The sequence below is a fragment of the Glandiceps talaboti genome, chromosome 21 (assembly GCF_964340395.1).
Source record: "Glandiceps talaboti chromosome 21, keGlaTala1.1, whole genome shotgun sequence".
In the NCBI taxonomy this organism is placed as follows: domain Eukaryota; kingdom Metazoa; phylum Hemichordata; class Enteropneusta; family Spengelidae; genus Glandiceps; species Glandiceps talaboti.
In genome coordinates, this window is record NC_135569.1 from 15,170,678 (window position 1) to 15,187,494 (window position 16,817).

General features: G+C 36.0%; 1 protein-coding gene across 1 annotated transcript; it reads left to right on the forward strand.

The window, feature by feature from the left end:
- On the forward strand, positions 1-16,817 carry LOC144451569 (uncharacterized). Its single transcript, XM_078142450.1, has 2 exons — positions 1-290; positions 14,975-16,817. The coding sequence occupies exons 1-2, from the start codon at positions 222-224 to the stop codon at positions 15,395-15,397; spliced, it is 492 nt and encodes a 163-aa protein (XP_077998576.1). The 5' UTR covers positions 1-221; the 3' UTR covers positions 15,398-16,817.

Sequence of the window (16,817 nt, forward strand, 5' to 3'; positions counted from 1 at the left end):
CGAAAGTGAGAAGTAGACAACTTGTCCTTCTTAGTGTGAGGGGTCGACATACAACAATACACCGCAATCGATTAACATTCCGTGTAGAGTTACAGTTCCATAGGAAAGCTCTCCACACTACGAGGCTAGCTGTTAGAGGTTCAGCAAGTCCCATCACCACAAGTGTTCAACGTATTTCAAAGTTCTATACACATTCAATACTTTTTTCACTGATTCATAAAATGAGCAATATGTGGTTAAATGCATTATCAGTAACTCTTCTATCGCTATATTTATCACAACTATGTCAGGTAAGTACAGCATTTTCATTATCTATCGATGTATGGACGTTTTGTCTTGCAACATAATGTTTAACTTCAAGCCACGGTTGTTATAACTTCTCACACTGGTTAATTTTGCCACCTATAATATTTTGTAGTACACATTGTAACGTTGACTTCTGTACCTTGCCAACTACGGTCACACAGAAATTGGTAACAGGACTACCAAAAAATATTTGAAATTACAATTTCTCTATGATTGTTGACGGAACTGACATTCGATTGGTTGCATCTCAACAGTAAAATAAATGTTATAAACTTGCTAGATAAGAACAGATGTTTGACCTTGTGAAACTGAAACCTAGAATCGTTTAATACGATGATGGCAGGTCAACTCTCGTGAGGTGAACATAGGCATGAACTAAAAGTATTGCTGCAACATATGAACAAGCTCAGAGATAGTGTAGTTAATGATGGAGCTCTTCGGGCCTAGGCCTCCAGAGTTAGCATCCATCCAGCTCAACTAAGTGCCTTCTCTCTCTCCGTCAACCATATACATTTTTTTATCTGGTCGTTCGACGTATTTTACAGATACAGCGACAGATATTGACTTAATTAAGCTAGCAACGAATCGAACATTAAGAATGCAATTACACTCACGGTAGGGTGGCAACTCTGATCTAAAAAAATTACTCAGGTGGCGGCACACTCAACCTCATTCGGTTTTTACACTACATAACCAAATCATCACTAACTGTGTTATATCATTGATAGACCCTACACGAAAGTTCGTATCGATCAAAGTTAGTCGACAGCTTGCATTTCCTAGTAACATGTTTTCGAGTCATACTTGTGCGTCTTGAAGTGACCAAATATCGACAATGTCAACTCAACGTCATGAATTCTGATTTAAATGGCATTGAGCTGTCTATATGTTGTTATAATCAGGTTACACATGGGCAAGTTCGATTTATTCCGCGGTGCATTGATCGTTTGGTTTGTTCATTTCAAATGTTGATACAGTCTTACATCAATATCGATATGAGAGATCTACTCATAGAAAAGTCTTGTTTTCATTATTACTGCAGATACTTTTATTTTCTTTCTTTTTAAAATTATCACTGATAAAATCTATTGTAGTCTAAATGCTATTGATAATAAGGAAAACGGAGTGACGTGAGGTGACGTGACGTGAGGTGACGTGACGTGAGGTGACGTGACGTGACAACCCAGGAGGACGTGAACAACACCAATTATTTCAACATGGTAAATCCCGCTCGAGCAATCTATTATAGCTTTGAGAACGATACCATGTCAAGTCTAACGAATCACAATCAAAATGTCAGATAATGTCAGTGGTAATTAACCCTAAATCCAACTGGTGCAAATTTAACTAAAGTCTAGATTCCAGGGGAATTGGGATTTTTAACATTTTGATTTCCCTATCTCGTGATTCAATATCCCAGGCTAATTTCGATAAATCTCCAAATACACACACACACGCGCGCGCGCGCACGCACGCACGCACGCACATACATTCACACATACACACATACACACACTTCAATGTATCAATTTCGAGAGTTAATTCTGTTGCCTGAATTATAGAATTATAGAAACATGAGATGATAAAAAAGAAAATCAGAAATTTTCTATAGAGTAGATAAAAATATATCAGATGAAAGGCAAGACAAGACAAGACAAGACAAGACAACACAATACAAGACAACACAACACAACACAACACAACACAACGCAACACAACGCGACACAACGCGACACAACGCGACACAACACAACACAACACAACACAACACAACACAACACAACACAACACGACACAACGCAACACAACACAACACAACACAACACAACACAACGCAACACAACGCGACACAACGCAACACAACACAACACAACACAACACAACACAACACAACACGACACGACACGACACGACACGACACAACACAACACAACACAACACAACACAACACAACACAACACAACACAACGCAACACAACGCAACACAACGCGACACAACGCAACACAACACAACATAACACAACACAACACGACACAAAATAACACAACACAACACGACACGACACGACGCGACACGACACGATGCGACACGACACAACACAACACAACACAACACAACACAACACAACACAACACAACACAAAATAACACAACACAACACAACATAACATAACACAACACAACACAACACAATATAATACAAAATAACAACACAAAATAACTCGACACGACACGACACAACACAACACAACACAACACAACACAAAATAACACAACACGACACGACACGACGCAACACAACACAAGACAAAACGTGACACGACACAAAGAAAAGACAAGACAAGACAAGACAAGACAAGACAAGACAAGACAAGACAAAGTAAGAATTTGCATAGATGGAAAATCTACACAGCTACTGTCCAGAGTCTCTTTTCAATATAACAAGTTAACATTTTAAAACGCCTGTGAACAGTAGATATAAAGACAAACGTTAACAAATTTTAAAATGTTTTGACACAGGAATAACAGTTCAGAACTACATGTTAATTTGATAAATTGTGTACCATTAGTATTTATAGTAGTAATTATGTCCAAGATGTTACGACAGATGTTCTGTTTCACCGCTATCATCTCATCAATCAGCAAACTATTATTGCTATTTTGTCTAAAAGACTGTGATGTATAGAATTACTCCCACGTGTACGTCATACGCAAATCGAAAATCGAAAATATGAAATATGAATACATGACTTCGGTGACTTCTCTTTTCAATCATAACATCGAACTCATTACTTGACTGGAGACCTTCTGATTCATCTATGTCAGTAACAATTATGTCGGCGAGAGATAAAGAAAATGAACAAATGGAAATCGGAATGGAAAAAATTGATGCATGAAAGTATCGGGGGTAAGAAGGTAACCGTTTTCAGAAATAATCTTGTTATCGGATTGTATCTAGACTCCTACGTCAAATTCCATAAAAAATTGAAAGGAATGCGAGAATTAGAAATTGAGAGTAATTTGTTCCATCTTTGTACGTCATTATAGTACGTAAAACATTGTTGGAAAGTTTAACCTTTTGTGTGTAGGATTATATATCTGTCACCGTTAACTCATTTACACTCAATTCTTTGATCATTCTGTTGTTTAACAATATGCATTATGGTGAAGATTAGCTTTAGGCAATCACGTGACGTGATATTGAAACATGCACGGAAAGTTACTAATATACGATATCCATGGGGGGAGAGAGAGAGAGAGAGAGAGAGAGAGAGAGAGAGAGAGAGAGAGAGAGAGAGAGAGAGAGAGAGAGACAGACAGACAGACAGACAGACAGACAGACAGACAGACAGACAGACAGACAGACAGACAGACAGACAGACAGACAGACAGACAGACAGACAGACAGACAGACAGACAGACAGACAGACAGACAGACAGACAGACAGACAGACAGAAAAAAAGAGAATCAGGTGACAGATAAACAGACAGAGAGATGAAGAACGAGGGGACATAAAGAAAAGGAGAGCGTGAGGAAGAGAGACGGGAACGAGGGGCTCAAGAAATGAAAAGACTGGGACAGAAACAAAGAGATTTGTTGTTTACTGACTGTGTTAGCCTCCTGAGTTGAGTCATTACAACTTAATATCAAGAATTTTGTAAAACTCAATTTGGAACACAACCACCATAGACGGGCATATAAATCTACGTCAACCCTTGCACTTTTGCAATCAGAGACGCCTTATGACGTCACCTTCACAATGAAACGTGGTAAAATGAAATATCAGACTGGTGTAAATTTATGTAAATGCAAGAACATCATCAATGTTTTCATTTATCATGAACTTATTAATGAATGAACTTATGAATGAACTTATGAATGAATGAATGAATGAATGAATGAATGAATGAATGAATGAATGAATGAATGAATGAATTGAGGAGGTTGACTTAACGATGTTTTTGCTGTCATCTGTTCTGATTGGAGGAAGGTTGATTATTGAGTGGGTTATCTTGTCATGTGACGTGACCCCTAAAAATCGTTATTTTATTGATCATAAAATCCTTTAGAATCGATACAAAGCAGTACTGCAATCTTAGTGTTGTTACGCATTTCCAAAATTAACTTTTCACAAAATCGTCACTCATAACGCAATAAGTTCTGCGTGTTCATCTTCATGAGCAAATCTGTCGTGATTAGTTTAACCCCAGCGTGATGCATTACATGATAAATAAAGTGAATGTTAAACTTACTAGATTTCACCTGTTTTGAAGATGGCGTGAGTTTTCGCAGAATTTGTAACAATATTATTGTTTCTTTCTCTTGGTTCTGCCACATCCTGTTTACTTCACACCTTATTTTTCACACTTTTGATTTCCTTTCTCAAATCTCAAACTTGTACTCAGTTATGCTTCCTCGCCCACCTCCTTGCTATTTACACTTACCTGAATAAAAGAAGACTGACGCCTTTGAAAACTCGTGTCACTTGATGAGTACTAAACACGATCTCTCGTCACAGTGTTTAGTTGCCGTACTGCTGTTTATTGTTTTACACCTGCACTAGTTGCAACTGAAACATTTTTTGAACCGTTTGTTAGAGACAATGACTTAATCACAATATCGAACATCCTGCTGTGGGTAAACATATTTATGTAGCAATACACACAGTATGGTGCAATATATCTAATCAAATTGATTTTTGGGTCCGCACCGTGCCTGCTGAAGCGTACTTCAATGTCAACGTTGGTCGGACATTTATAGCAGTTTTTGAACTCATTTATTTACAATAACTTTTCATTTTACAACAATACATGTATGACATTCAATCTCCACTCATTTTAAAAGGACATGGTCCAGATTAAAACATTCTTATGTTATTTGGTTTATTTAAACATTTACATATGATATTATACATACTAAGTACAATCTTCAATCTTCACTCTAACCGTGGAACCTGTAGCATAGTAGTTAGGCAAACCACGTGATTGATTTGATGACGTCGTTTTGGGATGTACTCAAAGTTGCTGTTGAAATCAGGATTATATAGAAATGGAACATTCTTGAACCTGTCCAAGATATATTGAGATGTACAGATAGTAAAAATCGTCACAAATAATAAAATAAAATAAAATAAGTAAGATGTATTTAAAAGTCAGATAAAATATTTCGTGTTGTTTCTCTCTACCAACATGTACAGACTGCATGGTGTTTTCAGCCAAGATGGATCCTGCCCACACTATAGAATCTCCTTACAGGCAGCAAGGTGTTGCAAGTCTAGATGGATCCTGCCCACACTATAGCATCTCCTTACATATGCAACATTTCTTGGTACAGATTGACAGTATATAACAATCTGATAACGTATTGTAACAAAAACATATCCCACGCTATATAATCTCTGATTAAATTAATGTTATTATCACTAAAAGAGTAAAAATAGCATTTTAATTCCTTTGAAGACACCGATTCGCTCACTAGAAAAGACAACATGCAGTCACGTTTACCTTCCGTCGATTCACTATGATCTAATGATAATAGATAGCAATATGATAATAACGATAATTCATATTTGATAGCTATCATTTGAATACTAAATATGATAATTAAGTATTTTAGATCCATAAATAGAGTTCATTTCTAACACGTCTAATCAATTCATGGTCATTATCACACCGATTTTCAACGTTTCGTGATTTTCCTCAACTTAAACAACTATTTTACAATTATACTAATTTGATAGGTTATCTCAGCAGTTCATTGCATCCTTCAACAAAACGATTTCACACACACCTATGGAGTTACTTTTCCAGGTTGACTAGGCTTGCATGGTGTTTTCAATAATACTTCTACCATCACTTACATTACGTTTGGAATGACGTTACATTCTAGCACTGACATAGTATGTATGTATGTATGTATGTATGTATGTATGTATGTATGTATGTATGTATGTATGTATGTATGTATGTGTGTGTGTGTGTGTGTGTGTGTGTGTGTGTATGTATGTATGTATGTATGTATGTATGTATGTACACTCTCTCTCAACTCACATTTACTATTTATATAAGAAGTGTAAAATGGTAGCCACATTGAGCTTATAAAATGAATATTAATTTGCGTCAAGGAGGTATACTATACTGGAGCTATCAATTTCCGTAGATCACCCAGTGTGTAAAGGATTTGGTAATTAATGAAATAAACTACAAAGAGACGTACTTTGCAGGGGAACTCAAGACCGGAAACTGATATAAATTATTTTGGTGACAAAACTGACTCTGTTGCTATACAGGCTATTTATACAAGGAAAGCACAAAAAGGTTCCAATGTCATTATTTAATCACCAATATGTTGAGTACATTCTAGCACTGACATAGTATGTATGTATGTATGCATGTATGTATGTATGTATGTATGTATGTATGTATGTATGCATGCATGTATGTATGTATGTATGTATGTATGTATATATGTATGTATGTATGTATGTATGTATGTATGTATGTATGTATGTATGTGTGTGCATATGTGTATGTGTGTATAAATGAATGTATGAATGTATGTATGTATGTATGTATGTATGTATGTATGTATGTATGTATGTATTGTGTGTATGTGTGTGTGTATGTATGTATATGCATTGTTTAATCGTTCATTAATTCATTCATTAATTCAGTCAGTCAGTCACTCACTCAGTCAGTCAGTCAGTCAGTCAGTCACAGTTACACATGTAGTGCAATTTACAAAATACAAACCAAGTGCTATCTTTGGGTGTAGTCCACAACTTATAGCTGAAAGAAATGGAATTTCACATACAATAACTTTGTAATGAGATTTTCTCTGGGGTATTGAAATTGCTATTAATTACATTCCAATGACTTGAGAAATCATTTCCTAGATTACAACAAACCCACGTAAAACATTCTTTGAAAATAACACAGTGGTCAACATGGCATTATAATATACAAAGCTGGGGATGAAAGGTGAAACAATCACGTCATTTGCAAGCTCTAAGCCTTTGTACAAATTATGACGATTCACTTTACCATGTATTACAGACGTCAATAACTTCAAATTAGAGTTTTCAACGAGTACAATTCTGTTATCGTCTGTCGAGTTCTTTATCTTTCTGTAGAAGTAATTGCTAAGTGGCGATCCCTAGCAGTAACAATAACAATTTTTTAATCAAAATAAATCTATATTAAGACTGATGAAAGTTCTTTTAACTATTTGGTTAATGATAAAGAAATCTACATAAAAGTATTTAAAACGCTAGTACGTTTGGGATGGATACTTAATTTTAAAGTTGTTTACAATGTATTTGTTTAAAGGGGCATTGTAAATAAGAAGTGGGTATTTATTTTGAATTGTGTAATTAATAAAATAACTTTACTGTGTTTTTATAGTTAACAAATAATATGAAATAACATAGATCAATTCCGATTTTGTAAGGCAGTAATGGAAAAAATAAAGTTTGTTATTTTAAGTACATGAAGTGATTTACATACAAACTGGGTAATGACAAGACATCTCTTGCACACGTGATCAAAGTGTTTATGCGTGATGATGTTTCGATATATAAGACGGGATATGCGCATGCACAGACTTGGTGTGACGTAGCAATTATTTGCGCTTGTCAAATTTGATTATAGATCACTTCCTTGCGTACAATAACATATGTTTTACACATTTAAATAATTATTTATACAATTATTGAGTTACACACGCGGACTTTGTCACATTATGTAAAATTTATTTTATTACTTAAGTAATACATTTCTCTTATTACCTTAATTAAAGACGTAAATTGCGTCATCTTATTGTTCTTGGGTAATTACCCCTTTGTTTCTGTCATGTAGAGTCATTCCTATTCCAACCATTAACTTATGTCGAATGATCATGTCAAGCAACTGGTAGAAGACTTAGCCACGAAATTAATAGTTTAATGTAGGATAAAAAACGCAATTCTTTTAGTTCTAGGGTGGGGGGATTTTAGCTCTAATCCGAAAACAATCATTTTACTTCTAATAGGATCAGTTTGTGTACCCCTAACTACAAATATTTCGTCAAATCGAGAAATGGAATAATTTTTGATGTAGTAAATGAATGACACTAACATACATTTCGTTCACTTTGCTCTCAATTTATCCGCTTACAGGTGGAAATATTTCAACTGGGCTCTGGTACATTATTGCAATATTCATATTGAAGCATACTTGAGTGATGTGGAAGTCAACACATACAATACATAGTAATTAGCCGTGCACCTAAGTGCATTATATAAAGTGGACTTTTTATAGACCCTGGGCAATTAATACAGCGTTGCTAAATAATGAACTATCTCCTACTATGGTAATCCGATCTCCTTGTTTTTTATTAAATCGCATATTACATTGTTAACAAATATGACCTGGCGAATGTGATTGCAATATATCGTACGTCACTATATCTCGCGTGATTTCATACGTGATCTATCATTTGAAATTAACAAGAAAACTGCGTCAAAGACATCGACAGTAACGATTAGTTTACACAAACACAATTTATTTCGGAAGTTATGAAAAGGCCAACCTTAAAATAGTGCATCTGTTCTCAGAAAGCCTGTGGTATTATTCTTTTAGGTTCTAATTTTAGAAGGGTAATTGCTCTGTTGGATAAAAACAACCAATGATATCGACCACTAAATGTTTGTGTTCTTCATTGATAAACGCAGAAATGTTAAAGTTCATATTAACTGTTCTGATAAGACGTTATATACATTCATTCACCCAGTTTCTAACTGATGTAATTTGAGAACGGCAATGGGTGTTTCCGATGAACGGTAGATTAAAGGTGAATTCACTTAGAAACGAGAGAGAGAGAGAGAGAGAGAGAGAGAGAGAGAGAGAGAGAGAGAGAGAGAGAGAGAGAGAGAGAGAGAGAGAGAGAGAGAGAGAGGCAGCCAGCCAGCCAGCCAGACAGACAGACAGACAGACAGACAGACAGACAGACAGACAGACAGACAGAAAGACAGACAGACAGACAGACAGACAGACAGACAGACAGACAGACAGACAGACAGACAGACAGACAGACAGACAGACAGACAGACAGACAGACAGACAGACAGACAGACAGACAGTGAGATGGCAAGTAAGAAAAATACAGATTGGGGAGACAGGCAGAAAGGGTAGGGAGACAGGTAAGAAAAGCAGAGAGACAATGCTGCAGTAATAGAGAGTAATTATAATTACTTTGCGAAGTAGAGATCTGTTGTTTCCGATATACAGGTTCACTAGAAAGTATACTTATAAACATTTGAAAACAGTTCTGTTATATACAAACTACAGTACTATGACTATATACTTGGCCCTCACATAGATACCATTGGATATTAGTAACCATCAAATGTCTTATTAAGATGTATTTAGTCGAGTTCCTATATATATGGATGTTGACTGTAATGCCAAAGCTTAGTTCCGCTATTACAACTCCTAATAAGATCGTCATGCACTGTACACACTTGAATGACAAGATTAAACCCATGCTTTACTCGGAGAAAGGAATTTTCCATGCAATGGTATACTGTGCACTCACCTTGAAACTCTGGTATAATTGGGGTTAAAATGCCATGACGATATTGTGAAATGACAGGATTTCTATTGTGGTCAAATAAATTCAGTTTGTGACATCATATAGCAATCAATGCCTAGCATTTACTTGAAGTTCTTCGAACTTTTTATGAGGTGGAAAAAATAACACTCACGAACTCACGAACTCGCTCATTCGCTCACTCATTCACTCACTTGCTCACTCATCCTCTCGCTCACCCTCTCACCGTCCAACCCAATACTCTCATAAACTGACTGACTGACAGACAGACAGCCAGACAGACAGCCAGACAGACAGACAGACAGACAGACAGACAGACAGACAGACAGACAGGCTCGCTCGCTCGCTCGCTCGCTTACTCATTGTGCCAAAATCTAAAAACTATGTGTGTCGTGTTCCCACCATTTCTCAGAAGGACTAGTTATTTTAATTGATGTAATTTTGGACCCCACTCTCTATAGGAATATTTTGGTGTGAGTTATTAACATCCAATTTTTTCTGTAAAAACACTGCTAAGTCCATTTCTATTGAGCAGCTCGATCTATAGCAACAATCTATGCTGTCAATATTTGCATAACTGTATCGATTATGCTGTCGGGTTGATTGATTATATTTATTCATCCATCATATATAAAACTTCGTAAAATATTGATCAAAAGAAAGGATATTGCGGTGGAGAACCAGTGTTCAGTTAACTATAGATATAAAATGGAGAGAAAGACACTGACTAAAACTTGCAGATTTCAACACAACTGTTTGATAGTAGCTGAGGGCGGTGCCTTTGTTATGCAAATATAGTCACTATGTCATCAAGGTAGTGTAAAGATTGGAAATCACCAAAATACAAAGCAGAAGATAATGGAAGTCTATATAAAAAATATACACGAACGAAACACTCACTATCAGAAACACTGCTCTGTTTTGAATTACATAATTTAGACTCTCTCTCAACAGTCCCCTGGAGCATCGCTAAAAGGGTTATTCAAACAATGAGAAAGGGAAATTTCATACATTTCGATGGATTTAGGTATGTATTGGGTGCAGGCCTAATAAACTCCAGATCCAAGTGTTGAGAGTTCCTTTGAAGATGTTCTGTAACATGGCTTTGTAATCATATTTAATGGCTTGCCCTCTCTAAAAACATTCAAGGCGCTGTTCAAAACAATGAATCGAATGTGCAGTACTTACTGAATGAGGCAAATTGTTCCAAGTTTGGACTATTCGGTTGGTAAATGTGTAAGTTCCTGATATTGAGGTGGCGTTGTGGTTTCAATAGTTTGAGTGAATGTCAGTGTGTCCTATCAGATATGTTTAGTGCCTGGCAGAAAGTTAGCAATAGCTAAGTGACAGAAAGGATTGAAAGGGGCGTTTATTCGTCGAGTAAATGTCAACGTTGGTGAGAAATAGTTCAGATCGGATATACAAATATAAAAGTATAATATAGATTTCAAAGCAAAGAATGGACTTTTCGAATTCAGATACAGGCTATCCACATGTAATTTCTTTTACAAGGAATTGATTCGATGGGGCTTGGGAAAGGAAATGATGAACAGGATAAACGGAATCCGTGCATCTAAAAAAAGTGAAAGTCTTCGTCTAATTTAGAGAACGATTTTCTCATTTCCCAAGAGGATGTGCATCTTAATAACTACAGACTTGGTGATAGATGGCAGTCAATATAATATTTTAATTGACAGGAAACAGACGCGATTTGCAGCTGTATTATAACTGATCACCGTGAACTAGCATCACTTATCCCCCGAGTCGTTTTTAGCAAGATACTAGTAGTATTCCGTTCTACTGTATTTATAGCTTAACCCAAGAGAGTTTGTATATGTATGTATGTATGTATGTATGTATGTATGTATGTATGTATGTATGTATGTATGTATGTATGCATGTATGTATGCATTTATGTATGCATGTATGTATGTATGTATGTATGTATGTGTATGTATGTATGTATGTATGTATGTATGTATGTATGTATGTATGTATGTATGTGTGTGTATGTATGTATGTATGTATGTATGTATGTATGTATGTATGTATGTATGTACATTTTGTATGTATGTATGTATGTATGTGTGTGTGTAATATCTCTCACATCGTGTTGACTGGAGCAGGAGAAGTCAAACGAGTTTAAAAGAGTTACATCAAACTCCGTGACATATTTTGAATTTCAGCTAACCTATGCCAGCATAATCAGCTACAAGACACCTTAGTGGTACAGTAATACGTAAAGAAAGCACCTTAGTAGTACAAAAATAATCAATGTTAGTGTATACTAGATGTAGGGAAAGTTTCCCCGAATTGCAAATATCGCTTTGCATGCCGGGATTGACAAGCACGATTTCCCAGCGATTAGGAACGTTTGATCAAAAATATTTTTTTTTTTAAAAAGCATTTGAAATCATGCCGAGATTCTTATCATGTTGTATGAATAAAACCAGCTAGTATCATCGTTCGGATAAGGAATTATCAATTTATATGCCAATTGGTTTAACTTGAATTCAGTTTAACGACCCTCGTTTGGATATATATATATATAATATATATACACACACACTAAGCAGTTTCATTTGAACATATACAATAAACAGTAAAGTGTTTCTGGCCAAGACGTTTCGCTCAGGCTTTGCTGCGCTGCCTCAATAGGCCCAATCCATCACCCAAAATGGTAATCAGAACCGTTGCTATTGTTTGATCGTTTGCGGTTTATTCTATTTTCTCCGTATGTATGGAGTGTTTTATCCAGAAACTTTCCTGTGTGAGTCTGTATGGTTTATTCTTCCATATCTTATACACATATATCAGAAGTAATGATAACTTCCGTAGGGGTGTTTAAAGATTCTGGGCAATCAATTCACTATTATTGCTCTTAAACAATTCCAATTAGAGTATTAAAATAGGGCCTGTCACCTTATGACTTCCCCACGGCAAGTAAAAGAGTATCGATGATCTCAGGTGTGCTATTTCGATTCTGGATAATTTTACCGCTATGAAATACTTCTCCTATAATCACAAAAACGTCTCCTCTGGGAGTCGATAAATCTCCAGAATGGTAATTGGAGTGGTATTGTCATTGTTCAGACGAAAGACATTGTGCGTTGAGGGTCAACTTTAAAGACATTATGTCGAGATGAATGTCACAGTTGGTGTATTTTATCCCTCGAGCTGAAACTAAAGTAGTTTATTTTGGCGCCATTACCGTCACACTTGAATTATCTGATCTATCACATTTCAAAGTGTTCATCAAAACTTCAAATCAAATGTCTAATCAAGAGTACATTTGGACCGCAATGTCAAAGGTATAAGCTTTGTCACGTGATTAATCATGAAGATAAGAAAGAGAAAGATCGACATAGGGGTATATAATTATGTAAACGGTGTGAAATCATGGTCTGTCTTTTATTGGCCTCATTCTTTCACAAATTTCATTTCACGTCTATATATTGTACAACGTCATCCATACGTTCACCCATCCACCTAACCACATTCCCATTCATCATATCCTCCCTCGTCCCCTTGCTCCATACATCTATATCTCCACCCAACCACCCACCCACCCACCCATCCATATAGACAGACAGACAGACATACAGACAGACAGACAGACAGACAGACAGACAGACCAAAATACATACATACATACATACATACATACATACATACATACATACATACATACATACATACATACATACATACATACATACATACATACATACTCTTTAATTCAAAAACAGAGTCGACAAAACCAAACTATTTCCGTCGTGACAGTCATTCTATTTGAGATAACGAATGAAACAATGTTACAATTCAAGAATCGACGGCACATTGTTCCTCACAGATGAAGACTATGTGTTTCCCTGTCTGTAATATACACTGTAATGGTAGGATGTTTATTCGACAATTGATGCACACTATTATCAAATCTCTGATTTCTGTTACAATTTACAGACGTCTTGTCAGGTCAAATCGAGTTCATAAAGCTGCAGGGATAAGGATACGTGAAACCTTAGCTATGATCGTCTGTATCCATCCAAAGTAATGAACAACACTTGTTATGCTTCCAGAGATATCTCTGATAATCTTATCATCGAATTTGAAGCGATATTCTTCTTTTAATGCGAATCTCATCTCTCATATCAAACCTAACCGTTGCATTTGAAGAGGAGCTATTTTTTTTCAATTTGTGAGTTTCATAACTCGAAGACTACATCGGTGAATACATAATTCATTTTAAAGCCAGATTCAGTGTTTTTGCCTCCAGCAAATCTAAACGCTAGTCGCCAACATGTCTCCGGGTGAACACGTTTATCAATTTGTAAACTTTATCTAGTTCTGATGATAATTACCATCGATTAAATTTGAGGCTGCCGATCTTTGAAATATGTGGTTAATTGGGTGTTATTATGACGTTGCCGGGGGCAACGATGCCAGGGGATAATTCTGATAATGAATGTTTGATTGGTTATGTTTTTTGAAAGCTAAAATAGATTTTATGACATACATGGTTGATTTTATTTCGTATAGCGACAGGGATCAAGTTTCGAAGGCTTAAATGTTAAGATTTAAAAAAAAGTGTTCGCATTTGAAGACACAAGCAAAACTATAATTTAAATACAATATGTATCCATGGTAACAACGTACGGTGTATAATCATGAGCTTCATGTACATCTAGCTATATTCAACAGTTCTCTTTTTTTTAAATAAGTTGTTGAAGGCGTACAATATATAACTCTTACATTATGACTCGTGGTAAAATTGTCGACAACCTCAACGCTTCATTCACGCATGCGCGCACACACGCACACGCACACACACACAGACACACACACAGACACACGCGCAGACACACAGACACACACTACAATAAGACATATGTTCACATGAGCACACTTATTTTATCCATTTTTCTTTATTGTTGTAAAGAGCTCTGAGACTCAAATAGTAAAATGACATTCCTCCGTTTAGGTGAAGTACCCCCCCCCCCCGCTCGTTCTAATAAAGTAAAGTATATTTTAAATAATAACAAGTTTGATAAAGATCTCTCTATTTATTTTGACCATTAGGGTGTTCCACTGGAAAATAAAGATATCAGCATGATGACAAAGCGTTCTCTATACCCCTACGACGACGAGAACCCATGGAGAGACTATTGGGCCGACCAAAATGACGTCATTGATTATCCATTCGTAATAGACGAGCAGCCACAGGACAACTACGAAGATGCCTTCATTCGAAAACACTTGGGATATGATGTTCGGAACCGAGTACCCGAAGATTTCCGAATACCCTATTCCATCTGGAATCCCCTCACACATATGACTGTTCCTGGATTAGTGAAGAAAGACCTCTTCAACAACGGAAGAAGTTCTCCTTCTAGAGGGAGAAACCCTTACCGAGGAGGAGAAGGCACACGAGGCAGTTTCCGACCATACAATAAATGTAAACGTGGCAAATCTGGTCTCGGAACATGGCTCTACGGATGCTGAATTTCCACAATAATATCAGAGTGTAGTGTTTTGTAGTCAGACAGCCAGTCATTCAGTCAGTCAGTCAGTCAGTCAGTCAGTCAGTCAGTCAGTCATTCAGTCAGTCACGATGGGATACACATTTTCAATCAGATTTAGGCATCTAAGATTATTGTATTTGTTATTTTAAAATATGTTGAATCACATCGAAGCATTAATTTGTCCTTTTTTGGATCGTAGTTTGACTTTCAAAGTTAATATACAGATAGATTGATACTGCAGAAAAATGTCATTATAATATGATCGTTAGCTTTAAATTTTACTGCTTCCGCCAAAACTACCGCATACAATAAACACCACATAAACACGTACAACTTAACTTGGCCTATAATGACGTCAGTTATTGGAAAATTTGAATTGGCCATATGAATTAGAAATAGCTACATGCACGTGTTCTGGGTCTTTTTTTCCTTAAAGGGACACAAGCTGAGTTTTATATGTTTTTGGGTGAGATTTGCGCTGTATATTTAAAGGTCACTCGTAGTATTCTACTTACTGAAGTAATGTAACTACCACTTGTAATTAACTGAACTCAACCCTTGTATTAAGATATACGATCAGATGACGTAATTTTTATACGTACCAAATATGGCGAGGAATCCATACTAGGCAATGAACTGTTCTAACAAAACTAGAAGACAATTGTAATAACATAGAAGACATGTATTGACATTAATATTATACTAGAATAGTTTAATCAAGGTTTTATGTAAGTATTTTCATTTGAGTAAAAAGTTTATAAACTCAGCTTGTGCCACTTTACAGCTAAAATGATGTTAGTTTGGTGTTTCATTCATGGGACATTACAGCTAAATGATATTGGCTTGGTGTTTCACTCATGGGACATTACAGCTAAATGATGTTGGCTTGGTGTGTCACTCATGGGACATTACGTTTTTGACACAAAGATAGACATATTTCAACTATAGACTAATAACAACAGAGAGATATTATTGTTCCGTTCTTTACAATTTATTGAGTTACTAACATGAGTTTATCTATGTTGTTTCAAGTAGGAAAATTTAGTCAAGTTGTTATTTTGATTAAAAATCCAAAACTGATTATTATCAAACCCATTTTCTCATCAATATAGCCACTTTAAGTGTAACTATTATTGTGTAATGTATTAATCAACGATCATGAAAAATTAGCAACTTGCAATTTTTATAAAAATACCATATGTTCTATTGTTATCATTGTCTGAATAGAATGTCACGTGGTCATCGAAAATGTGACGTAAAGTACAGCGTTCAAGACTTTCGTGTATATCCCATAACAGAAATAGACGAATTAGTGGAACTTGAACAACTGTTTTGAACTTAGAGTGCGCCACCACTAGTTTCTCAGTCGAAATGTAACTCCTTCGTTTTTTAATTGCCAT